Source organism: Mandrillus leucophaeus, unplaced genomic scaffold (genome assembly GCF_000951045.1).
Source record: "Mandrillus leucophaeus isolate KB7577 unplaced genomic scaffold, Mleu.le_1.0 Scaffold1008, whole genome shotgun sequence".
Lineage (NCBI taxonomy): Eukaryota > Metazoa > Chordata > Mammalia > Primates > Cercopithecidae > Mandrillus > Mandrillus leucophaeus.
This window is the reverse complement of record NW_012098188.1, coordinates 906,665-934,468: the sequence shown is the minus strand read 5'-3', so window position 1 is coordinate 934,468 and position 27,804 is coordinate 906,665. Positions and strand designations below refer to the sequence as shown.

The 27,804-nt window shown below is 40.9% G+C and overlaps 1 protein-coding gene across 2 annotated transcripts in view; it reads left to right on the top strand.

The window, feature by feature from the left end:
• Positions 1–27,804, top strand: part of STS (steroid sulfatase (microsomal), isozyme S) — a 206,672-nt gene that overhangs the window by 105,174 nt on the left and 73,694 nt on the right. For both annotated transcript variants that reach the window (XM_011974178.1, XM_011974180.1), the window contains 5 exons: positions 245–385; positions 3,293–3,414; positions 3,518–3,640; positions 5,405–5,828; positions 20,195–20,331. In XM_011974178.1, the coding sequence (XP_011829568.1) occupies positions 245–385; positions 3,293–3,414; positions 3,518–3,640; positions 5,405–5,828; positions 20,195–20,331 (947 nt within the window). The remainder of the gene's footprint in view (positions 1–244; positions 386–3,292; positions 3,415–3,517; positions 3,641–5,404; positions 5,829–20,194; positions 20,332–27,804) is intronic.

Sequence of the window (27,804 nt, the reverse complement as noted above, 5' to 3'; positions counted from 1 at the left end):
ACCAGCCTGGGCAACACAGCAAGACCTTATCTCTACAAAAACCACAAAAATTAGCTGAGTATGGTGACACATGCCTATAGTCCCAAGTACTTGGGAAGCTGAGGCAGGAGGATTGCTTGAACCCAAGACTTCAAGGTTGTAGTGAACTAAGACCTAACCACTTCACCCCAGCCTGGGCAACAGAGCAAAACCTTGTCTCGAGCCGGCATCTTTCAGTTCCTTTTTGTGTCCTTGTCCTTTACAGAAAGATGAAGATCCCTTTCCTCCTACTGTTCTTTCTCTGGGAAGCCGAGAGCCACACAGCATCAAGGCCGAACATCATCCTGGTGATGGCTGACGACCTCGGCATTGGAGATCCTGGGTGCTATGGGAACAAAACTCTCAGGTTGGTAATGCAGCTCCTCAGTAAACACATGGCTGTATTCATAGGCAACAGTCCCCGGCATTGTTAATGTTGATCTACAGAGCACAGAACATGTAGAAACGTTCAAAACCCTCCAAACCATGCCTGGCTTCATGTAGATACACTGAGATGTAGGTGTCTGCTTCTACCAGAACTTTCTTTTTTCTTTTTTTTTTTTTTTTTGAGAAGGAGTCTCACACTGTCACCCAGGCTGCAGTGCGGTGGCACGATCTTGGGAATCACTGCAACCTCTGCCTCCTAGGTTGAAGCCATTCTCCTCCCTCAACCTCTCGAGTAGCTGGGACTATAGGCGTGTGCCGCCATGCCTGGCTAATTTTTTATATTTTTAGAAGAGATGGGGTTTCACTATGTTGGCCAGGCTGGTCTCAAACTCCCGACTTCGTGATCCACCCGCCTCAGCCTCCCAAAGTGCTGGGATTACAGGCGTGAGCCACTGCACTGGACCAGAACTTTCTTGTAGGATATATGAATACTAAATACAATACCTGAAGCCAGGAATGGACCCATTGCCAAGTGCCATGGGACACTGATTTTTTTTTTCATGCCATTCTCTTACTCCTCATCTTCTTCTTAACAAGAGAAATCTTGGAAAGTATATTTCATCATTACATATCAGACCAAACAAAAATTAAATAGATTATTATATTAAGGAAAATCTTTCCCACAACACATAGCCAAATGTATCTCACTTTCAATCTGAAACTTTGCATCAAATGTTGCTTTTTATTTTTTTAAGAGTATATTGACCTATGACATTGCTTAAATTTTTAAAAAGCATATGCAAGGATAAGATCTGCAATTTTAAGAGGGCACTTTAAGTGTCCCACCTTTTGCCTACTTTTGTAAAATGTTTACAGATCACTTTATACATTTGTGATATAGATCTTATTAATTTAGTTTTTCTTATCAGCATCATGATTTTATGCAGCTTTTTCATTTTATCTATTTCTTTAATATTATATATTCCTAAGATATATTAAGATAATAGATAACTGTTCCTACCAAGATGTCTTAATTAAAAAGTTAAAATCAAGTCTTTAAGGTTAAATCTTTACCAGTTATCAAAAGAAAAAATGTCTATAAGGCCCCATGGAAGAATCCATGGCAATATCTACCCTAAATCTGCCTTGGTCTCTATATTAGAGTCCCATTATTTCTGAATTACTTTCCTCATTTTTGTATTTTGTAATATCACACCCCAAAATAGTCACTTTTTTTTTGTAGGCCAGTATAGATACTAGGAGATTTAATTCAAATGCAAAAACAGTCTCTGTCTTCTAAGCATCTTACCCTTTAAGAAAAAAGCAACATAGAATTATTTGTAATTAAACACATTCACTAAATTAATAAATGATCACTAGTTTGACATTACAGATGCAATGAAATTATTTCCCCCTTCAAGCTATGCATCACTGCAGTACTACTCTGTAAGGGCATTGGTCTAGGGAAGCCATGGGACCAATGAACAAGATGTATACTCCCATCCTACAGGCAGCCATCTTGAAGGGGAGCACAATTAGCCATGCCATTGCTTTACAGTGAGGAAGCTGCTGGTCTGGTGGAGTATGGACTACTGTTCCAAATATAGGTCAATCCCCTTGCATAAACAAGGAAGGGTGCTGGAGGCTCATGAGAATTCCATCTGTACCTGGAACTGAAGGATGGCAGATGATAAGCCAGGCAGGGAAGAAGGGACCTGGATTCCTGGTGGAAGACATGGGATATATCTTGTGGGGTATAGCTTGGTATGGTCCAAAAACTAAAAGATACTAATTGCTAAATGACTTCCCAAAATGATCAGCCAATCCATTCATAGAGAAAGGCATCAGGATGGCTTATCTTGCAAAAGGTATCACTCTACAAGTGAACTCATAAATAAGACTTTATTAAGCATAAAAATATAAGCCAACAAAGGGTATTTGGGAGTCACAGCATCTAGTTTCTTCACTGTAGTATTTGTGCCTTTTCCCTGGAGCATATTAACCCATTTGTTGATGCTCACTGGTTGAGGCACATGGAGTCTGATTATTCCCTGTCCCTGGGGGCATGTGGAAATTAGGCGGGGGCTCATTAAAGCTGCTTGTGGAATTCCCTTTGGCTGTGGTTGGGAAGAGAGGGGAGTCAGATTGACCATGGAGATTTCTTCTTTGGTGACACAGAGGTAACTTGGGAGATGTGGATGGGAGAAGAGTGAAGCCTCATCTTCATTCACCCCTTCTTTCCCTCCCTGCAGTATCCTATTTTGAAGACTTGGTTTCTCTCTTCTAATTCAGGGTTAGTGAGACCAGGAGCTCAGAGCCCTCTGTAGCATGAATGGACCTTCTGGGGATGCCCCGCCTGCATCATTCACACATCTCCATGGTTTTGTTGCAGCTTGAGTCTTGATTCTGTATCACTTCTTCACCACCTCCCCTGCCTCTCATCTTGCCTCTCTCCCACATAACCCCAGACTCGCCCTTGCTCATTGAGAAGTTTCCCACTATAAAGAGCCACAGACAGTTTCATTTTGAAAATTATCACAGAGCTGGCCACAGTGGCTCATGCCTATAATCCCAGCACTTTGGGAGGCCGAGGTGGGCAGATCACTTGGGGTCAGGAGTTTGAGACCAGCCTGGCCAACATGGTGAAACCCTGCGTCTACCAAAAAAATACAAAAATTAGCCAGGCATGGTTGTGCGTGCCTGTAGTCCCAGCTACTCACAAGGCTGAGATGAGAGAATTGCTTGAACATGAGAGGTGGAGGTTGCAGTGAGCCGAGATCACGCAACTGCACTCCAGCCTGGGTGATAGAGTGAGATCCTGTCTCAAAAATAAATCCATGAGCATTAAGTGAAAATGATCACAAATGCTATGATTCTTTTGTTCCAGGACTCCCAATATCGACCGGTTGGCCAGTGGGGGAGTGAAACTCACTCAGCACCTGGCAGCATCACCCCTGTGCACACCAAGCAGGGCAGCCTTCATGACTGGCCGGTACCCTGTCCGATCAGGTAACCTCCTATCTGCATCGCAGGGGCTGTGGTCTCCTTCAGGACAGCCTCCCACCTCCAGGTATCTCCTGGTTCCTAAGGGTTGATTTTTTTCCTCGTTCAGGAATGGCATCTTGGTCCCGCACTGGAGTTTTCCTCTTCACAGCCTCTTCGGGAGGACTTCCCACCAATGAGATTACCTTTGCTAAGCTTCTGAAGGATCAAGGTTATTCAACAGCACTGATAGGTATGGGCATCTATGGGATGGGAACCATCTATAGGTATGGGAACGGCAGGGAGGACTTGGACAAAGTTAGCAAAAGAGCGGGAGAGGACATCATGACAATTATCTTAGGAATGACGTTGCTGGTACACTTTGCACAACTTTAAATGGGAACAAAATGATTTCATTTGTAGGCTAAAACACAATGAGTCTATCTGGACTACTCGAATGTATAGATGTGTGTGTGTGTGTGTGTGTTGTGTGTTTGTGCGTGTGTATGTGTGTGTTGTGTGTGTGTGTGTTGTGTGTGTGTGTATAGATAAATAGATACTTAGATGATACCTAATGATAGATGGATGAATGGATGAATGGATAGATGGAAGAAAGCATTGATGAATGGTTGGATAGATAGATAATAGGTAGAGAAATAGCTAGCTAGCTAGATAGATAGATGGAGAGAGAGACAAAGGTGAGATAGATGGGATGGATGGATGGATGGATGGATGGATGGATGGATGGATGGATGGATGGATGGGTGGAATAGATGATAACTAACTAGCTAGATAGATAGATAGTGAAATAGAAAAATAGATAGATAGATTAGATAGATAGATAGATAGATAGATAGATAGATAGATAGATAGATAGATAGATAGATAGATGGATGCAGAGAGGGACAAAGATGAGGTAGATGGGATGGATGGATGCATGAAATAGATGATGATAGATATGACAGATGGATAGATAGATAGATAGATGTTATAGATAAATAGATTCAGGGAGATAAAAATGACATAGCATGGATAGATAGATAATGAGGCAATTGGATGGATGAAATAGATGATAGATGGAACAAATGAAAGATAGACATATACATAGAATGTACAAAACTATACACACCATGCTATTGATAAAGATTTTCATTTTACTTTCCAATATAAAATTATGTCAGAATTTGTCTTGGTTGACACACCCACTGATTTTATCCTGTAGATAGGATTGAAGCCTTCCTGTTTGCATGAAGAGCTTGAATCTAAGCAGGCCATAAAATGAATCCTAGCAAATCTCAGAGGAGCAAAATGACCCTTTCCTTTCTTCCAAAATCTTGTTAAAAAACTATCATTTTTTTTCTTTTGTAAGGCACTCATTAATTTAGTGATCTAATTAACATTTTATAAGAAATTTTCAGAGGTGCTTAAAATAATTGCTGAGTTACTGAGTGTGATTTCCTCATGCCTCAGGGCTAGGTTCTGAAGTAAGGATTCATTTCCACTTTTAACATTCAAGGAACAAAATTAAGTTGCTTCTAAAACTTTAATTTTAAGGGCCTAGCTCAGAAAAGCATCTGACCAGGAAAAAGAAAAAAGAAAACTTGTGTTTTTCTTTAAAGTGTGGTTTCCTGTCTATTAAAGATGTTAGCTAGTTTTCTTTTGGGATTTTTATCTGATTGGGGTTTTTGTGGTTGTTGTTTTGTTTTGTTTTGTTGAAATCACTAAATTAGTTCGTATTTCTTGGTAGAGTGAGTAGAGGATTTTTATCTGATTGAGATTTTGTTTTTTTGTTTTGTTTTATTGTAATAGCTAAATTAGTTCTTATTTTCTGGTAGAGTGAGTAGGTAATACCTTAGCGTTTGTGGGAAAAAAAAGTGAAAAACTCTAGGGTCCTATGAGCGGGAAGGCTAGCTTCATGAAATAGTCAGAGCCTCCTTTTCAGTGCGTGGGAACAGAAGCTTGGATTTGAATCAGTGTGTTTATTGGGACTGAAGTGATCCCCCATTTGTCTTCTCAGGGAAATGGCACCTTGGAATGAGCTGTCACAGCAAGACTGACTTCTGTCACCACCCTTTACATCACGGCTTCAATTATTTCTATGGGATCTCCTTGACCAATCTGAGAGACTGCAAGCCCGGAGAGGGCAGCGTCTTCACCACAGGCTTCAAGAGGCTGGTCTTCATCCCCCTGCAGATCATCGGGGTCACCCTCCTTACCTTCGCTGCACTCAATTGTCTGGGGCTACTCCGCGTGCCTCTAGGCATTTTTTTCAGCCTTCTCTTCCTAGCAGCCCTAATCCTGACCCTTTTCTTGGGCTTCCTTCATTACTTCCGGCCCCTGAACTGCTTCATGATGAGGAACTATGAGATCATTCAACAGCCCATGTCCTACGACAATCTCACCCAGAGGCTAACGGTGGAGGCGGCCCAGTTCATACAGCGGTGGGTATTGCCTTGTCCTCTGATGCTGCCTGTTAGAAAACATTCTGGGTGATTTCTCATGGAGGTGGAAGAATCAGCAGAGGTTTTTTTTTTTTTTTGAGATGGAGTCTTGCTCTGTCGCCCAGGCTGGAGTGCAGTGGCACGATCTCAGCTCACTGCAAGTTCTGCCTTCCCGGGGTTCATGCCATTCTCCTGCCTCAGCCTCCCAAGTAGCTGGAACTACAGGTGCCCACCACCATGCCCGGCTAATTTTTTGTATTTTCAGTAGAGACGAGGTTTCACCGTGTTAGCCAGGATGGTCTCGATCTCCTGACCTTGTGATCCACCCGCATCGGCCTCCCAAAGTGCTGGGATTACAGGCGTGAGCCACTGCGCCCGGCCAGAACCAGCAGGATTATTATGCTAGCCACATTTTCCCTTCCATGCCTAACACATTTCTTCAGCCAACACTCACCATAGCACATGTTTAATGACCTTAGAAAGGTATTTCAATGCAGTGTGCTCTCCTTAGAGCGTCTTTGCCAACATTCCCCACATCCTGGGCTGGAAAGGCCACGGCAAAATAATGTCTGCTGATGACAAAGGAGGTGTCAGATATCCTGCGGGCCATTTTTTTTTTTTTTTTTTTTTTTTTTTGAGATGGAGTCTCGCTGTGTTGCCCAGGCTGGAGTGCAAGTGATGCCATCTCTGCTCACTGCAACCTCCATCTCCCAGATTCAGGTGATTCTGCCTTAGCCTCCTGAGTAGCTGCAATTGCAGGTGTCTGCCACGATGCCTGGCGACTTTTTTTTTCTCTTTTTAGTAGAGACAGGGTTTAACCAACTTGGTCAGTCTGCGTTTTGAACTCCTGACCTCAGGTGATCCACCCACCTCAGCCTCCCAAAGTGCTGGGATTACAGGTGTAAGCCAGGTACCCAGCCCCACTGGTCTTTAATCTTCAAATGTGGCCATCAAGAGAGGCAAGAAAATGGCTTATGTTTAGTTTAGAGGTTGTCCTTGTGATATAAACAATGTGGAAAGATCCAAAATATTTTGGGTTAATCTCTGAGCAAACAAAGCAGAACAAAAAGCTCTGTGAGTAAACTGGGTGAAGTGAATGATGTCTTTTGGGTCTTTCGGGTCCCATTGAGTTTATCGTTCTGGGGATTGCAATCTGTAAGTGGAGTAACCATTAACAGCGGAGCAGACAACATTCCTAAGTTACATAGGTAGGTATAATATATATCTATATTATAATACATAATATAGAGAGCATAAGTAGATATAATTAAGCAGATATTATATAGAGCCTATGTCAAGAGCACTTGCTATTCAAAACAAGCAAATACTGTGGAGGACAGGACTTTAAAGAGAAATGGAAAGTTCGTCTGAAAATCAGACGTTTGGTCTTTATGGTGACTTAAACTCTATGGGAGATTTAAAAGAGAGTTTGGGTGGTGATTTAAAAATTATAAAGGAGATAGAGGAAATATAGGTAATATTGGTTTGTCATCCAATTAATTGCATGACACAAAACTGTAAAATGAATCTCTGGATTGAACAATGAATGACAGTGAAAAGGAAGTTATTGTGATGAAGGGAAAGTATATTAGGGATTTGATTTTAAAACAAGCAAATATGCTCAGTCTAAGAAGAAAATACATAGTTAAGGTATGTGGAAGCTACATAAGTTAGGGCTGGTGAGAAAGGTAAAAAGTAATGTACTCTATGAAAATTATGTTGTCATTTCCTCACGTGGAAGATGTTGTGTTCCTATGTCCAGATCTTGTGGGCATGGAGTTGATGCTTTACTGGAGTTTGGAAATGGGCAGTGGTTCTCCTCACTCTCTTCTTCCAGTTATGAAACAACATAGGAGCAACCCATTCACCTGGAGGTACAACAGTGTCGTGCTACCCACAACATCACAGATTGTGCAATAGATAAATCATAGGGTGTATTTTATTATATCTCTCTGGTACCACAAAAGTGTTTCATCGACTCTGACAGAAACCCACATATGGTTTGGGTGTCTGAACAGACTATGAAGTGACTTACACAAAAGTTGCAATTGATAGTATCACTTCCTCCCTCTAAAAATGAGACAAAAATAGAATGACTGGTTCTTATAGTTCACACTACCTCTCAGTTCAACAGATTTTATTAAAATCTAAATTGTCATTTAACTGTGAAATATATAAACTGGTCATTGGTCATTGTAAGTATTCTCAGTTTCAGCCTGTGGGACTTGGTTCCAGAGAGTACTCTACGTACTGGCTGCCCAACTGCTGAGGGAGCACCACATAATTTAAGTTTTTATTTTGGTTAACATCCCACTTCTGCTGCCAGGGTCTGTTTTTGTCAGTGAAGACTGACAAAATCTCAGTGGATTCATACTTGAAAATTTGTTTCTTGCCCATTGCAAAATCTATTGCTGGTTGGGTGATGCTCTAGGGAAGCTTTGCTCCATGAGGAGACTCAGGGATCCAGGTTGCTAGTATCTTGTAGTTCTGTCAGTCTCAATAGATGGCCTTCCCAATAGCATCCACAGGAGAAAAGAGTTGAAGGGTCTCTTGAGGACTTTTCCTTACTTCACTGACCCAGGGGTCAGCATGTAGACCAGGCCCCACATCTCCACCCTGACTTGACATGGGGCTAAGAGGTAGTCTCCCCATGTCTTCAGGAAGAAGAAAATGAAATGGCCTTACTGAACATATAGCAGTGATTTTCCTACTGCGAGCAGTGATTTTCAAATTTGTTTTAAAGCTGAGGAATATTTCAGATGAAATTTTATGAGCAACTAAGTATGTCAGAGGGATAAAAGTTGCAGTGCTTGGGTTAACCCGGAACAGAGGACTGCGTTTGGAAATTACTGACATTTAATAAAGCCCCATGGAAACCTCATGAACAGCTGGAGAGAAAGGGCAGACTCTGCAACAAAAGAATAAAAGAACATGTGAGCAAACACCTACTTAGTGCAGACTCTAGGCAAATTAATATTTAACAGACATTCGTAAGTAAAAAAGGTAGGCACACCAGGAGAAAAATCAACACCAGCCTTGGAATTTTAAAAAAGAATTATTTGATATTACAGCTATGTGAGTGGAAGTGGAAGGAATTTGCCCAAGGTTATAGATAAGTGTAAACGAAAGGGGCTAATTTATTATGAAATTTGGATTGCAGACATGTACCACATAATGACATTTTGGTCAACAATGGACCATGTATATGACGGAGGTCCCATGAAATTATAATGGAGCTGCCTTATGCAGCTGTATGTTTGTATCTTTTTTGTTTTTTGAGACAGACTCTCACTCTATTGCCCAGGCTGGAGTGCAGTAGCGCGATCTCGACTCACTGCAATCTCCCCTTCCCGGGTTTAAGTGATTCTCTGCCTCAGCCTCTGAAGTAGCTGGGATTACAGGTGCCCACTACCACGCCCAGCTAATTTTTGTATTTTCAGTAGAGACGGGGTTTCACCGTGTTGGTCAGGCTGGTCTCAAACTCCTGACCCTGAATGATCCACCTGCCTCGGCCTCCCAAAGTGCTGGGATTATAGGCATGAGCCACCACACCCGGCCACATTTGTATCCTTTATACTGCATTTTTTCCTGTACCTTTTCTATGTGTACATATATCTAGATACACAAATACTTTCCATTGCATTGCAGTTGCTTGCAGTACTCAGTACAGTCACATGCTGTGCAGGTTTGTAGCCTAGGAGCAATAGGCTCTAGCATATAGCCTGGGTGTGTAGTGGGCTGTACCATCTAGGCTTGTGTAAGTGCACTGTACGATGTTTGCAGAATGATGAAATTGCTTAATGATACATTTCTCAGAACATATCTCTGTCACTATATGATGCATGTCTGTACTTGAAGCATTGATGTGAAGTATACTGTTTATTGGTATTTTAATATTTTCATCAGAGAAAAATAGAGTAAAGAAAATCTATAGTTTGGTGTTGTATGTGTGTATGTGTCTGTATATATATATGTAAATACATATGTGTGTGTGTTTGTGTATATGTGTGTGTGTGTGTGCTTTACACACATATATATTTAACTTATAAAGAGATAAATTATTGAAATTGATTTCCAAGGGAAGCTATAGGAGAGATACATGTACAGCAGCAGCAAGATTAATGTAAAGAATAAAGAATTTTCTGCCCAGGGATGGATAATAGCCACTAAAAGTCCTTTAAGCAACTATTTATAGGTCTGTCAGAATTCAGATAAGAAGTGGGCTATTTGTCATGATTTTCACAGGTTTGGGCTGACAGGCACATGCTGGAGGGGTTGTGAGTCGTTCTTGGGCAATATGCGTGTAGTCTGGGTGCCTGTCCTGGGTAAACGTTGGGGTCTGTGGGTAGCCATAGCTCCATCATGTCATGCCCATGCTGACAGCCTGTCTTACCCAGGTGCCAGAGACTGCAGAAACCTATCGGATTCTGCTCACAGCAAAATGGCATGGTGAAGGATGTCATGCAATTCCTAAGAGAGGAAGGAAGACTTCAAGCTGTCAGTCACACTCCTGAACATTTATTTCAAGTATTATTTGTACAGAGATACTGCGGAGTTATCAATGCCCATGGTCAACCCACACAGCCAGAAGCAGGCATTGCAGGGCTGGCCACCTGCCTCCTGGGCATGGCACTTGGTTCAGAACTATGCATTGTAGGTGACCTTTGCTAGGCTAGTGTATGGTGGCATATAATACAGGATCACTATGACTTCCTGCAGGTAGACAAAGAAGGGAAAAGGGAGAGTCCAGGACTACAGGGGTAGACAAGTGATACCTCAGACTTTGCATAAGGAAAACCCCGGAGATGCTTATTGCAGCTGAAGATGGCCAAGATGAACTCTTGGGACTGTCACAGAGTAGTTCCAAAGCAAGACTTTGCATCAGCATTTTACTAAGCTTCTCAAGACATTCTAAACTGGGTGTTTCATAGGGCACTCTGAGAAACACTGGGTTTTGTATATGTGTATGAGCTTTGGCTACTGTGCAGAAACACTGCAGTTATTTGTCACCTAGATTTTTCTAGAAGGTGATGCTGATACGTGATCTCATGTAAAAGCTTTGGAACTTTATAAGATATATTCAGTTATATCATCATCTAGTAAGATGCACACAGATATGTGATTGAAACAAAAGCTTAAGAAATGATCTTTCTCTTACTAAGGTGATTGCCCTGATATTTTCCACCCCATTTTATTCTATTTGTTGTTGTTGTTTTGTTTTGTTTTGTTTTGTTTGTAATAATCTGGTTTGGGAACTAAATTAAATTCATGATGTATCAATGGGTCACAGTCTACATGATTGACTATGCTCTTACCTAGTGTGCTAGCTTCACTGTATTTGATAAACAGGAGCATAGCCATTCCAAGATAGAGCAGCACTCTTGGGCCAGTCTATTTAAGGCAGAAAACAACAGTGTGCTGTTTGTCAAATTTGCTGAGAAAGCTGGACATCCTTATATCAGTCTTCATCTACCACAAATCTCTCAAAACCAGACAGGGTGGAGATTAATACAGTGTCCATTAGACAATGGATAGTCAGAAATGACACTCGGCTTCCAGGGTGAATCACCTTGTATGACATGTATTTTGACAGAAATTATTTAATCTATTAGGTATATAAATATTCATATGATTACAAGGCATTCTAATGGCTTCCTCAGTATATAATTTTGAGAGGGGACCAAAACAAATTTGATGATCATGAGGATATTGAAGCCTGACAAGTTTATCTTGATTATCTCTAATTATTATTAGAGAGCTGAGATTTTCTTTCAGAACTAGAGATTTAAGATGTTCTAGCAGCACCACAGTTGGAGGTGATGGTTATTGAATTATAACAAAAGTGTTTTTTCTTCAAACTAGGTGATTCTAGTGTAGATGGCTATTGTCCACATTGGAGCACTCACTGCATAGTTAATATTAGTGAAAATGCTAGCATTTTGTACACTGTGATGCCATTCACAAAAAACTTCTTACATACATTATCTGAAGATAAAAGATTTAAAGCACGTTGTTACAATCATCCTTGAGTACAGCTGTCTGTCTGCGTTAGATTAGTTATCTGATTCACAAAATATGATATCCAAGAGTCTTGAGAGAATGGCCTTGATATGCTACCAAAGAATCCTAACATTGGTGACACCACCATGTTCATAAAACATTCCTTCAATCTCTGAAGACACATTTATATGTGTTATTTCATTATCCAGAATATCCTGAGCAATTTAGCCAGGTCTTACCACCTTTGTGAGAAATGGAGGTAGAGTTATTCAGCAGCCGAAAAAGGAATGCCTGATCAAAGCAATGGTAGTGTTAGTGGAATTTACTCAAATACTTTTGAATTTAAAAATTTCCAGTTGCAACTAGTGCCTTGTTTAGATATTTTAACATATATATGTATGTATATATATATATTTTTGTACACAGCTGCTTCTCAGTTCATCTGTCAAAGGTGATGAGGAAAATGATTTAAAACTCCTACTTCTAAAATTTATAGGCTTTCTGTACACTGTGTTACTGATATGATTTATACTCAAGGGTTTGCTCCTGAGATGCTAGCTTGCAATATTAGGGTATGAATGACAAGGAGGCATAAGGCAAAGATGCTTCATTGGCTTGTGATTCTTGCAAATGAGGTCCACTTAGTCAAACCCAGTTTGTGGCCTGGGATTCCAAGCACATATTTTCAAGTCGAGGAGAGCGATGATTTAGAATATATAACCATCCATTCCACAGTCCCTCACCCTAATTGACTCATTCAGGGATAAATTTATCTGGGGGAGATGCTTCTATTATTAGAGAGCTGGATAATTAGCTCACCATATGTTATACGCTGTACAGTAATTCAGGAGATGGGTCATCCTGAATACACTTTAATTAGCCAGAAATCCTTGTTATTCTTGCATAAAGGAGTGAACTATAAATTTCTTAGAGATACCCAGCTCTCTGTACGTGCCCTGTAGGGTCATCCCATTATCACAGCTTTGGGATTTGCCATCCCTCTCTTCATTGCAATGCAAAACAGATCCAACTTAGGTGTACAGCAGAAATGGTAACACAGAATGGGACATGTTCAAGTGTAATGGACACTGTGGAGTGCTTGCCAATTATACGTCAGGTGCTGTGGATACACACATTATTTTGTGCACCTTCCACACCCATTGCTTCCTTCACGTAACAACCTCATGAGGTCGGTAAATAGATGTCTTACCGTGGAGAAACTTTGAAACTGAAATCGTTTGAATGAACAAAGCTCCACAGGTAATAAAGAGTAGAGGCTGAATTTAAACAGAGCTAACTCAACCTTTTGAATGTTGGAATGCTTCATAAACAGTTGGGGGAATCATTTCCATCTACTCCAGTGCGGTAGACTTATTGAGTGAGGATTAGTCCGAGTGAGGATTAGCTGGAAGAAGATTAGAGTGTTATATGGGTGTCTTGACACCTTTCTCCAGATGGAAGAGTCTAGGTCCAATGGTCAAGGAAGGAGAATGCATCTCTGTAATTCTTATAGATAAGTTTCAGTATCAGTAGTGTTATCATTACTATAGTAATCGTGAAGTATCTGGATGCTCTGAAAAGAAAATAAAGGGTAAGGATGGTGGGTGAATGTAGCAAGTTAATTTTATTCACAAACAGCTTTTTTCTTTAGTTCAAGTCAAGGCTAATTTTTAAAAAGGTGTCATGCTGGTGGGTAGAATGAGATTCATGTTTTATGTCTTCAATAGAAAGAGATGGATGTTTGTCACTCTGCTTTGTGAAAAACCAGATATGTTGACCTCTTCTCTGAATTCGTTGAAGCAGTGCTTCATTGCTAGGAAAAATATTTAAGTTTAGGTAAATCACTTTGTGTTTTTCTCTGAAGATATATATATGCTCACTTCGAACAGTAAATTTCCAAGAATGGCAATGACTTTATACACACCCACATAATCTGTATAGTATGTTATACGTTTATGGGGTTTGTAGATTTATCTGGAATTTGCCATTAGTATAAAGTTCTCCAGGCTGAAGTTTATTAAGTTGTTTCAATATATTAAATATATGTATGTATATTTTGAGATATTATAATTAGAATTTCAATAAAAGCTAGTAAGTTTTAGTCAAGCTCAATGTAGGATAACTCTTGTTCTTTATAAATGAATTAGCAAAGGATTTATGGATAACAAATCAAAAATTTGGAAATTATGTAGAGTTCTTTTTTAATCTCTGACTTCCCGGAGTGGTAAGATCTCCTGTTCTGACAACAATAAGCCCTGCTCCGTGACAGCTCTCCACAGAAAAAACACCAAAACATCAGCATGATGGAAAGTGTCAGTAATCAAGGGGTAGGGGGGAAACGCCTACATGAAAAGATTATACCTTTAGTGGCGAGCCATGGGGAAGAATCTCTCCTACCATTTCCTATGGTCTATAATGATAAATAAATACTCCTTTCTACGAGCATTGCTTGTGTAATCATAATTCCCTAAAATCTATGACAACTGATAAATATATTATTGGAAGAAGATATGACTTTTTGTCCTGGTCTATGTACTGCTATCACCATTTGGTACAGTCACAATCGTGAAATGCATTTATTGGGTGCCTCCAGCCTATCCTCTCCCATTTCCAGCTGGACTCCAGTGTAAGTGGCTGTGATGAATACCAGTGATTTGGCTCAAAGTGTCTTTTGAATAAAGGGATCTTTAGGAGGTTTCATTAGTTTCGGTAATAGTGTAAGCCAGAAAGGAATGGGGTGATATTGATTTTAATTCATGGTAAGAAAAGTAAATCAGATTAAACATTAAGGGCAATACAGAGGGACACACACAGATGCTCATTCAAAAATGGAAAATTTAAATAATTAAAGAATTATCAAAAAGTCACATTATTCAGTAACTGTAGATAACACATGATTTGTTTCTAACTTTTGTGGGCCTATGGGATATGTATTTTAAAATGAGGGCAATGGGCACAGTGGCTCATGTCTGTAATCCTAGCACTTTGGGAAGCCTAGGTGGGAGGATCACTTGAGCTCAGGGGTTCAAGACCAGCCTGGGCAATACAGCAAGACCCTGTGTCTACAAAAAATAAAGTAATATTAGCTGGGCAAGGTGGTATGTGCCTGTAGTCCCAGCTACTTAAGAACTGAGGTGAGAAGATTGCTTGATGCCAAGAGTTCAAGACCTGGGCAATATAGTGAGACCCTGTCTTTACAAAAAATAAGGAAGTATTAGCTCAGCATGGTCGTGCACACCTGTCGTCCCAGCTACTCAGGAAGCTGAGGTGGGAGAATCTCTTAAGCTCCGGAGTTGTAGGCTGCAGTGAGCGATGATTGCACCACTGCACTCCAGCCTGCACAACAGAGCAAGACCCTGTCTCTGAAAAAAAAAAAGGAGGGGAGGGCTTCTTTTTTGGATGAACCTCTGATTTCAGGCTGAGCATATTGTAACAATACAGGTACCGAGGGATGTTCGTCTTTTGCCATACTAGATCTAGTGGGTCCATGGCATTCTCAACTGACTGGGGCATAGATGAAGAAAACTTAGACCTGACCCTGGAAATGCCTCTCTAGCCGTGTATTTCTGTATCTCTGAATATCATACCTGTGAATAGCTCGAAAGCCTACATGTTTATGGAAAACATTCAAAAACGCTGTCATGCTATGTGAACCATTGAAAGCTACCTCTTTCTGGGAGCAAATTCTGACCCCTGCCAGGTTAAGATAAGTTCTCCTTCTCTGAATTCATTCTCTGCAGCACTGGGTAAGGGTACTTAAGACAGCTCGGACTAACCATTGATGCTCTTGTCTGAACTGTGGGTTGCTGATGGCAGGGTCCGTTCCAGTCTCTCTTTATATTTCTAGTGCCTGGTATCGTGTGTCAGCAGAACATTTGCTTAATAACTGCAAAACTCATAGATAGAAGACATGAACAGCTGGATGTATAAATCCACCTGCTGCACGCAGAGGTGGTCACATGAAATTCGTGGGGGTGGCGGGGGGGGGCGGTGACTGTTGATACCGCTATCTGGTTTATGCCATACTCTAATTACCAGCAGCAGAAGGTATCCAGAAGGAATTCACTGACATCCCTATTTGCATTCCCGTTATTCCCTATGCCCACTGCAGTTGGAACAATACTACAATAATAAAGGTCAGACACTCAGATGAAGATTATTATTCTAAAGACCATCAAAAGTATACTTTATGACAGACAGAAACAAAATGCCTTAACCATCTTCTTGCCTGAATTTTCACTCCTGTCTCTATAGAATGTAAATCTTTTGATTCTGAGATCGGAATGATTACATGTTGCTGGAAAGGCTCAGGGCTGCCTTCTGTATTTTTAACAAATGGAGCGCAGGCATGTAGCAGCTGAAAGTTCTATCTTTTCGCACAGTGTGCAAGACAGTGGCAATAAATTTTCAAAAGAGTTGTTTACTGAAGTACTCCAGCTAATAAAAAAGGAGTTAAGCTGTTATTGAGAAATCTTTCTTCCACCAACTTGCTGATGTGTCATTCAGCTTTCAAGGTCATAGAGAGGAAGGGAGACCCAGATCTCCTTCCTGAGCCTGGGTGTGAAGCAAATGGTCTTTCCTGGTCTCTCAAAGAATATCACAAAGCAAGAATTCCTTCACCTGGGCACAGGCTGTCAGTTACACCCCAGGTGTGTGCAGGAAAGTCAGTGATTTCTGTCTGGCTAGCCAACATTCCCAGGCACCGTTGATTTCACTTCTGTTCCTGGATGGTAAATCTTGGAACAGTGTTTTTGCAAGCCAAGTATGCTTTTCTCTGTTTTCTGGGTTTGTTTTTGTATGTCAAACCTAATCAACTCTACTCGATGCACAGAGTATACATAAAGATACTGGTATCTCTGATGTCACCCCTATAGGATGAAAAACCACTGCTTTATAGAGAGATGATAGAAAACGAGTTCCATAAATATGTGAATTTTGATAATAAACACATTGATTCCCTTCTCCCCTTCTAAGGAGGATTCCCCTGCATTCCAAGACAAAGGTCACATTCTGTAGCCTTGATTGAACCCTGAAGCTCAGATCTTTGACTCAACTGTTCTTTCAGTCCTCATGAACCAGCTTTTATTTCAGGCTCTCTTATTTGCCGGTTGTGTCATCCTTATCATTTATTTCCTTATTTCCACCTCACATTTTAATATGGCACAATTTTATGATCCTGCCAATCATGTTGATGGATGTCTCTTTCTTCTTCTTCTTTTTTTTTTTTTAAACTTTTGAACAAGAGGACTGCTATCCAAAATTGGAGAATCCAAGTCGAAACTGGACTGAAGCCCAGTGCTGGGCATTTCAATCCATGCAATAGCTCTTCGTTCTCAGCAAATTCTGTCACTCACATCCTGTATGACCATGTACCGCGCTTGGGAGATTGACTTTTTAAGCTTTCTTATCTATTTTCCTTAACTTTAAATCTAAAAATAAATGGGAGAACAGATGAGAGTAAAATTGCAGTGAGATTGTTCTCATACATAATGTAACTCTCTATTTAGGAACACAAAGACTGTAATTTCATGTTCGTTTTGAGGAATCTAAGCCAGTTTAGGGGAACACAATCTGCTTCTGGGGAAGGAGGTGCAATTTGCCCAGGTGTGAATAAACTTTCCCCATAATAAGTAGAATGGAGGCTTCACGGTCTGCCCTGTGCGGCCAAGCTCTCTAACATACTGTGGCTCCGTTCAAGGGCATCTTCTCTTAGAAGGAGCCAAACACGTGGCTTGGTAGAGATGCTCATATGTAAGTCATCAGCTAGGATGACAATTCCAGTGCTTCCATCTAAGCAGTAGTATGTCCTCTTTTCTTTCTGAGATGTAACAGTGAATGTTATAGACCAGGTCCAGTGGGCTCTCATTGCTTGCCTTCTTATTCCAGTTCCTGTGAGACATGCATTGTGAATGGTTTATGTTGCATATGGTTTAGACTTCTGCCTAAGTCTCTTGTTACTTAGAAGGGATGTGGTTTATGTAACGGTTGCTCTAGAGCAAGGATTCCTCTGCAGAACTTCTGTTCTAAATCTCTTGTTACTTTGAAGGAATGTGGTTTATGTAACAGTTGCTCATATTCCTGTGAGATATTAACAGCATTTCCTTGTTTCATATTATTGTAAAAAAAATTTGCCACCAAGTACTGGAATAATAAAACATGGTACTAATGATTACCAATAACTTGTTAGATTTGATCTGCCTATTTTCAGATAACTGAAGATGCCTGGCTTAGCTCTAACCCAAAGTGCTGTTTTGTGCTGATTTTCTCTTTCAAAGGAGTAGGGGTTAATAAATGTAAGAACTGACCTTAAAAATGAAATGTTACAGCCATAGGTGTGAGCAGTTCAAGGAGCCCAAGGTATACTAACATTAGCAAAATACAAATGCATTTAGAAAAGCATACATCTGTTTATTGTTTCCAGGAAAACTTATTAATATTTGTGACACCCAGTCCAAAATTTGGAATGTTTTTGGCTATCATGAGAAGTTAAGGAAGCCAGAAATACATAGAAGAAAAATTAATTTAGCTACATATATATATATAGTCTTCTGAACTTTTACTGGCTGGTAAAGATATGGACCATGGGAGATGACCGCGTAAAAGAAAGAAGAGACTTAGGAGAGAAGTTCTGCAGAGTAGTCCCTGCTCTAGAGCAACTGATACATAAACCATGTCCCGTCAAAGTAACAAAAGACTGAGGACAGAAGTTCTGCAGAGGAATCTCTGTTCTAGAGCAACTGCTACATAAACCACATTCCTTCAAAGTAACAAGAGATTTAGGACAGAAGTTCTGCAGAGGAATCCTTGCTCTAGAGCAACCGTTACATAAACCACATCCCTTCTAAGTAACAAGAGACTTAGGCAGAAGTCTAAACCATATGCAACATAAACCATTCACAATGCAGTTCACATTGCATTCCCAAGGCCCTGTCATTCACTTGACTGCTGGGCGGGGCTGCCAATGCTTAGAAAGCAGATGTAATATTTCATCCAATAACAGATTTGCTGAATTTCTGCCACCTGCCAATCACTTTGCAGGTGTCAGGAACACCATGATATAAATGACATTCCTGCCTGGTGGTCTGGTGGGAGAAGAGAGCACATAAAAGACTCTGGTGTCATGAAACACATGCTTTATTAGCATTTGCTAATAAAAATTGAATCTCCAGGCTGGGTACAGTGGCTCATACCTGTAATCCCAGCACTTTGGGAGGCTGAGGCAGGAGGATACCTGAGGTCAGGAGTTTAAACTAGCCTGGCCGACATGGTGAAACCCCATCTCTACTAAAAAAATTACAGAAATTAGCCAGGCATGGCTACACCTTTAATGCCAGCTACTCCAGAGGCTGAGACAGAATCGCTTGAACCCAGGAGGTGGAGTTTGCAGTGAGCCAAGATCATGTCACTGCACTCTAGCTTGAGCAACACAGCAAGACTCTATCTCAAATAGAAAATAATAATAAAATAATAATCTCCATACGCTAGAACCATGTCTGGCCTGTAGGAGATGCTTAACAATATTGTTTTAGGGTTCCCTTTTCTGAGCCCCAACAGGGCAACTAGAGAATACTGAAGACAAAGAGGAAACGGCCAGCAGAGAATCATCTCTCAGTCTCCCCTGAGGCTAGCCACACAGACTAGAATCCCTCTTCCCCAAAGCATTAAAATAGTCAATGTATTGTATATTTCAAAATTGCTGAGAGAGTAGATTTTAAATGTTCTCACCTCAAAGAAATAACAACTATATGAGAAAATGAATATTTTGATTAGCTGTATTTAATCATTCCACATGGTAAACATGTATTATTGCATTGTCCCCAACAAGTCTACACAAGAATTATTTGTATATGTCAAATGATACATATATATACAAAATTTGTATATATATTTGTATAATTGTTTGCATATATCAATTACAATTTTTAAAAGGTAGTCTTTCTAGTAGTGTGTGTATGTGCATTTGTGTATAAAATTTTTTCCCAAAGAAATACTATTTTCAAGGTGCTTGAATTCATATTAATCACCATATAGAGAAGGAAGAACAGAATTCAACAACAACAACAAAAAACAAATACAGGCAATTTTCTATTAAATCTCTTCCTGAGTTGCGTCTTTGGGGGAAGTCTCAATAACATAATTCTTCACCTACTGATCCATAGAGGGTAACAATAAGTCACTTCTTAGAGACACAACAGAGACTTACCTTTCTCTGACAGAAGATACCATATTAGGCAATTAACTTGTAGTACTTTGTGAATTTTCAAATTGCCCGCTATGATAATAGGTGGATCCTAATCAGAATGGTGGCAGACATACTTACATTATCCGTGGTCTTTTTTTTCTCCCTTTTTTTTTTTTTTTTGCAGGAACACTGAGACTCCGTTCCTGCTTGTCTTGTCCTACCTCCATGTGCACACGGCCCTTTTCTCCAGCAAGGATTTTGCCGGCAAAAGTAAACACGGAGTCTACGGGGATGCTGTTGAGGAAATGGACTGGAGTGTGGGTACGTTTCTCCTCAGTGAATTCTTAGAAAACCAGTAAGTCTTTGCCTCCTTGTGTTTTCTTTCCTGTGTATTTCCATCTATGTTGCTGATGCCTTTAGAGACAGCAAATGTATGGGGTTTTTTGAAGGTAACCAAAAATGCATTGATCCTGAAAGGTAAATAGAATACAAAAAGTACCTTCACCAGTCCAGGCAACATAGGGAGACCCCATCTCTACAAAAAATTAAAAAAAAAAAAAAATCAGCTGGGTGTGGTGGTACATGCCTGTGGTCCCAGCTAGTTGGGAGGCTCAAGGCCCAGGAGATTGAGGCTGCACTGAGCTATGATTGTACCACTGCGCTCCAGCCTGGGTGACAGAGTGAGACCTTGTCTCTTAAAAAATATATATATCTTTACCCTCCTGTGCATGTCTGCAGTTGCCAGTGGATACATTTCAGGGGAGGTCTAGTCTGTGGGCTGCAGATGGAAGAGATTGATGGAGGAAAGGAGACAAAACTTTAGTCCTTATTATCCCTTATTCTATCAACAATGAAATATGAACAATGCCTTGTCATTAGCAGTTAGATGCGTGATGGATTTTGGATCCAGAATACCTGCAGCTGGCTACACACTTCGCGAGGCTCTCAGGGCAACAGCGACGAGGTCCTTGTGTTCTTCTTGCTGCATCTAAGGATGGCAAAGGTTTCCTTGTTCTCCAAACTCCTTCTCTCCCTTCCTGAGCAAATAACCCTATTTCTAAGAAACGTGGCATTTTTCACTGACATTGGGAAGACTTCCTTACTGAAGCTTTGTTTAAGTTAAAATGCATGTCTTCCATATCTACAGGACATCATCATCCCTCTTGCAGAGCTCAGAACAAAACAGAACAAAATTTGTTCTGACAATCACCATAGTAGGTGACCACCACCACCATCAATTTGCTGCTTTAAACAAACAAATATAACTGGGAAGCAGAGCTCAGAGGTCCCAGGATGGGGGATTACACCTGGGGTCTCTTAGCTGTACACAGCTAAGGAGTTGGCTAGCATGCAGCCTCGTGCGGAATGAGGTAGGGAAGGCCTTGGTGTGTGAGTTACGCAAAGGAATGAAAAATCAGCATTCCAGTCTACTTGGAACTTCTCACAATTTCAAGTCTTTTCTAGCAGCATTGCCTCTTACTTTTACATTGCTGGGCCCATCTGGATAGTATCAGAGTGACAGAAGATACCATTTTGTCCGTATTCCAGTACTCACTCAGGTCGCTAAAGATTTTCATATGTTTGTTTCCTTTTACTTTTTCTCCCTTTCATTCTTCTCTCCATTTCTTTTGGTGAACTAACTCAGTAGTTTCTAACCTTTGGATCCAGATGTTTTGGAAATGCGTGAAAGTTGCTTCCCAGTTATATTTGTTTGTTTGTTTGTTTAAAGCAGCAAATTGATGGCAGTGGTGGTCACCTACTGTGGTGATTGTCAGAACAAATTTTGTTTTGTTTTGTTTTAAATCATGGAAGGAGCACCTTCTTAAGAAACAAGACTGGACTCTTCTTCCAGCTTCTAGATGTTTCTGTAATTATCTCTGTGAACTTGGGAGAAGTTTTACATCTTCAGGCCTCTCCTCTATCATCTTGATAGGAGGATTCAAATTAGGCAAGTTCTGAGGTTCTTTTTTCTGTGATAGTCTGTGATTCTATAAAGTAATGAGAGTGAGTACCATTTATAATAATAACTAGGAAAAACAAAACCAGAACATTCTCTCTAACAAGATTTATAAGAAGAGTACATTATGCTTATGGCTTGTACATATACCAATACAAGCCGGCATCCTTTTATTTTTTCCTTTCTAAAATGTTGCACATAAATCAATATATATTTTTCACATCTTAGTAGTGTAAATCAGTAGAATATTTTCTCTCTTTAATGAATGTTCTATTTTAATGTGTCAGGCTGCTTATGCAACTCTAAGACTTCTGTTGGCTATCAAGCAACCTCACACTGATCTCATCACACCTGTTGATTACATTTTATTTAATTAGCACGGCATACATGCCTGACTCATTAGAAAGTTTAACTTCCAGTGTTGTATCACTACTAGTTCTCTCTAAAGTATTTGGAGAGTCTTTTCAATCTTCGAGACCTGCCTTAGCCCCTGATTTATAGAAGATTGTGTTTGTTTTGTTTTGTTTTGTTTGTTTGTTTGTTTGTTTTTGGCCAAAAGATAAAATCCTTCCCCCAAGCATTCCATGAATTTTTAAGAAACTTTTTGTTTTTTTAAATCTGATACATATGAGTGTTCTAAAGAATATTTCTTCTTTCCAAGAAGGGCTTTTCCTTATTGCACAGGAGGGGACTGTTGCATTCTGAATAATTATGTAATAAAATAAAAGGGGGAGATTTGCTTAAGAAGAAACACTCCCTGCACAAAGGAAAACTGAGATGGAAGTGGTTAACTAGTGAGGGCGCATCTCAGTCACTCCGAGCATGTTCTCTCCACATGTTTGAGGGCTGTGTAATTCTATGGATCATCACTTTCTCCCCCGCAGGTTTCTTTAAGCCTGAAAAGGCATATTCAATGACCAAGAGCCTTTATTATGTAACTGTACACCAATTCTACTGCTCATGATTGTGGCTTACTGCCTTATCCTTAGCTGAGTGAGTGCTGTGTCTCATATTGTTACAGTAACTAGAGAAAGACTGACTTCGTACAGATGTTGTGAGAGCTACAGAAGGGGCTTCTCAGTACAACCATGCAAGGGCAGTAGAAATCCAGGAGATATGATTCTTCTGTGCGAATTCACGGGGTGGTCAACATGATTTTAATCATCAGAGTGACTAACATTGAGAGCTGGCCCCATACTGGGCCCTGATAGCACATGTATTTGTGGGAGCCGTAGGCTTTTGGTCCCATAAAGGTTGTCAGGAAATCACTGGCGTGAGGCAGATTGATTCATAGGGGAAAAGGCATACTAATTTATTGAATGTGCGTACACAAGAGCCTTCATAATGAAGACCCAACCTCCCAATGGCGTCCAGAAGCTTATACACCATCCTGAGGTTACAGAAAGGATGGGGGCTTGGGCCAGGCGTGGGGGCTCACGTCTGTAATCCCAGCACTTTGGGATGCTGAAGCAGGCAGATCACCTGAGGTCAGGAGTTCGAGACCAGCCTGTCCAACATGGTAAAACCCCGTCTCTACTAAAAATACAAAAATTAGCCGGGCATGGTGGTGCGTGCCTGTAATCCCACCTACTTTGGGAGGCTGAGGCAGGAGAATCACTTGAACCCAGGAGGTGGAGGTTGCAGTGAGCTGAGATCATACCACTGTATTCCAGGGGAAAAAAAAAAATATATATATATATATATACACACACACACACACACACACACACACATATATATGATGGGGGCTTGGATCCTGGTAACACAGGTTATGCGGATCAGGGAGAAGAGTTCTGTTGAGGGGCAATAAATGATTGCTAGGGAGAATTATTGATACAGGAACAGAAATTAACTTGTAATTTAAATGATCCTTGGAGATCGTACTTGGAAAAGGGTCTCCTCGGGGGTAGTCATATCTTGGTCTTCTTTTCTGCAATAGACAATGAAATTACAGGGAGGGGAAGGGAAAAAAAGTTCTCCTTGGGGGGGTCTGGATCTTAGGCAGATAAAAGAACTCCACCTTCTATGGGAGAAACTGTGTGTGGAATGAAGGGGAGGTTAGAGAAACTTGAGGCTTCGTCGGTTTAGCATGTCAAAAGGCAATCTTTGGGGATATCAGTTTCTGAGTCTCAACATCTTGCCTCATTTTGTGCTGCCAGTGGTCCCTGTGCAGCAGGTGATGTTCTCATCATTCCCATTCCACAGGTAAGGTTAGTGAGGCTTGCAGGTTAGGTACACCCACCTCAGATTACAGAATTCATAATGGATGAGCATGTGTTCAAATGCAGGTGTCCCACCTAGAACCTGAAATCTACACCACTTTATTTCTTTTCTTTCCATGTAATAAGAAAGCGTGCATCATGTCAGTGCACAATCAACAACATATCTCCAGGAAAGATCTAGTTCATTCATTAGTCATGTTGACTGGATGCTAACTGTGTGCTTAAATGTTTTTTGGCAGTGCAGGGTGGGAGTAGGGTGCAATGATGATAAGACTATAGGTTTAGGGGAGAATGTTCAGCATACAAGATACTAAGAAATTTAAGATTCTTTCAGGAGATCCTATAACAATTCAGGGCAGAAAGTGAGGAATGTCCTGAGGGAGGTGCAGATAAAGTGCTTGAACAGTTTGGAAGCAGGAAGAGCAGGGGTGCTGTGCATGTTGGATGTAGCAGCCATATCATTTCAGCAGGACACACCCACAGTGGAATTCTTTAGGCAATCATGGTGCTATTGCAAAGTCTGATTTTCAATTCCAGTTAATTCTGAAGCAGCCCAAGCATCAGGGAGGAACAAATGTGTAAAATTTCATTGTTCTCCAGTATGCTACAAGCATTTTGGAGGCGTGTCCTTCTGGCTGTTTCTCTTCCTTTGGAAATAGACTGACATTTTTCATAAACCTGTTCATGGTTGGGGGTCACATGGAAGGACGGATGTAGTTCTGACCAGGGGTTTCTTATCTACAGCTTACACCATTATATCTATCACAGCTAGTCTGTGAAGTGGAATTTGCATGCAATCAGTGTTCACTCAGAGCCCTGTGCTATTAATAGAGCCACATGAAGGAATCATAAATCAGCCTTTGCTCAGGATTAGACTAGCAAGTTCTATACTATTACAAAGAAACATTCAAGCAGAGAAGAATAAGGTGAATGCTAAAACAAATATCTGGCTTCCAGTCAAACATTCCTAGCCAGGTGTGGTGGCCTATGCCTGTAATCCCAGGTGGATCGCCTAAGGTTATCAGTTCAAGACCAGCCTGGCCAACATGGCGAAACCGTGTCTCTAATCAAAGTACAAAACTTAGCCAGGCATGGTGTCACATGCTTGTAATCCCAGCTACTTGGGAGGCTGAGATGGGAGAATCACTTAAACCCGGTAGGTGGAGATTGCCATGAGCCAAGATTGTGCCCCTGTACTCCAGCCTGGGCAACAGAGTGAGATTCCATCTCACTCTGGACGTTGCTACTGTACCCTCTGGGCACAGAGAACCAACCTGGAGGAAAAATAAGTGGTGAATTCATGCAATGAGCTTGGGGGATGTTACAGAATGAATGCGTGTTTACCATGCCTGACATTTAGTCAGTCGTGTGCAACTCAATGTAGCAGCACGGACCATGCACTCAACTCATCTTGAGGGATGGAGAATAAATTGGAGAGCCTCTTTCGTAAGAGCTCAGGATTGTGTCAAGAACCTCAAGAAACACAAGAAAACTCTGGCAATGGGGAAGCATAGGTATTGGTCTAAGCCCTTCAAACTTGCAGCATAATTCTAAGCAGGGCCTGGATTATCAGACATGGTTGTAATGGATTATCCATTTTAAAACAGACTCTTTCTAGGAGGTTTGGACTACAGTGATTGTGAAAGTATGGACTGTAGCATGCAATGAATAACCCCTCTGTAAATAGGTTCATTTACATGGACAAAAGTCCTCTGATTCAATGTATGTAGAAGATATCTACTTTTAGAATCTGTAGGGGCCACGGGGAAAACTTCCCCTTCACCCTCTGAAGTTTCTCTAAAAATCAACTCACAAAACGCAGATTAATTGAAGAAAAGTCATAAAAACTGTATTAACCTGCACACAGGGAGCATCACAGAGTGGTTACGTAACACTCTGTGGGATACCGAAGCTCGTATACCATATTGAGGTTACAAAAAGAATGGGAGCTTGCATCATGGCAGCCCTCTGATAAAATAAGTGGCAAATGGTTTGTTTGTTTGTTTGTTTGTTTGTTTTGAGACAGGATCTTGCTCTGTCACCCAGGCTGAAGGGTAGTGGCTCAATCTTGGCTGACTGCAGCCTCGACTTCCTGGGCTCAAGCAATCCTTCCACTTTAGCCTCCTGAGTAGCTGGGACTGCAGGTGCGTGCCACCACACCCAGCTAATAATTTTATTTTTTGTAGAGACAAGGTCTCACTATGTTGCCCAGGCTGGTCTTGAACTCCTGGGCTCAAGTGTTCCTCCCACCTTGGCCTCCCAAGGTGCTAGGATTACAGGCGTGAGCCAACATGCTTGGCCAGTAAACATTTCTTTCAGATCTTTAAGGTTTAGGACTCTCATTTCATGTTTCCTAGATCTGGACGAGGGAAGTCCTGGTTGCATGAATACAGAGTTTCTACAGATGCAAATCTCCTCCACAAAAACAGCTCTCCTTGCAGGCTCTCTGACAGCCATCTCAGCATATATGAAATTAATATATTTTGTGGTAAAATATTTTGATTTCCTTCAAGTTCTATAGACCAGGTACACATTAGGTACTCAATAAGGAAATTTTAAAAGTGAAAGTATGGAGGTCAGGTGCCTGATATTTGCAAGGCCTGATCTAAGGTGCCAGGAATTACTAGGAGCACAGATATAAATAAGGTTGACTTGGTTTTCTCCTATATATGGAAATAGTAGTCCAACCATGGGCATGGATGAGATTGTTCTGCAAGAATATTTAAGTCAGTTGAGCAACTTGTGACCCACAGTTTGTTTCCATCTAATCCAGGATAAGAGTTTGGAAATCAACCTTCATGTCTCTCCTTCTCAAAAACTGTAAGACCCAAAAAAGCAAAAGCCCATGTTCTCTTTGACATTCTTTGTCCTATACAGAGTCTAGCTTGGATCTTAAGGCTGTATATTTCCCCTGGGATTTAATGCATCACTTTTCTATCTTGAATTTTTTAAACATTCTTATTTTTGATCAATGCAACCTTCTTTAAAAAGTGACAATAATGTGCTCACTTCTGGTGCACAGTGAGGATGGAAGAGCCAGTCCAGCATCCAAAGGAAAGTCACAGCAGGAAGAACCCCCAAAAGAAAACCAAAAGAACAGCCAGAAACTGGTAAGACAGACTCAGAGAAGTGTGGTCAGGGAATTCAGGAGCAAAGAGCATTTCAAGAGAGAAGATCAATACCAACGAGTACTTCAGAGACGTCAAGAAGGGCTGAAAAGGGACAAGTGAATGTAGCTCCTGTAAATTTTAGAATTATAGTGTATTACAGAGAATGATATTTGAGGAGCTGAGGTCAATGAGGTTGGATATTTCTTTCAAGAGGAATGGAAGAATTTGTGCCAAGGGATGACTTATCAGGCTTTGTCTGAGCTCATCTCTGCTTGGAGACCATGAATTGGGTGTTGGCACATAGGTATGTAGATTTTCAGTTCAATGCAGAGCCAGGAAGTAGGATCACCAAACTTATTGATGATTGAAGTTTTGCTAGCAGGGAGCATCACAAAAGGCAACTGGGCAGTGGAATTTGAGTGATTAGCAACAGAAGGACTGAAGTGGTGGATGGTGGTGGGGGATGAGGAAGGAAGAGAGCTGGTGGCTTGTGATGATGGACTGG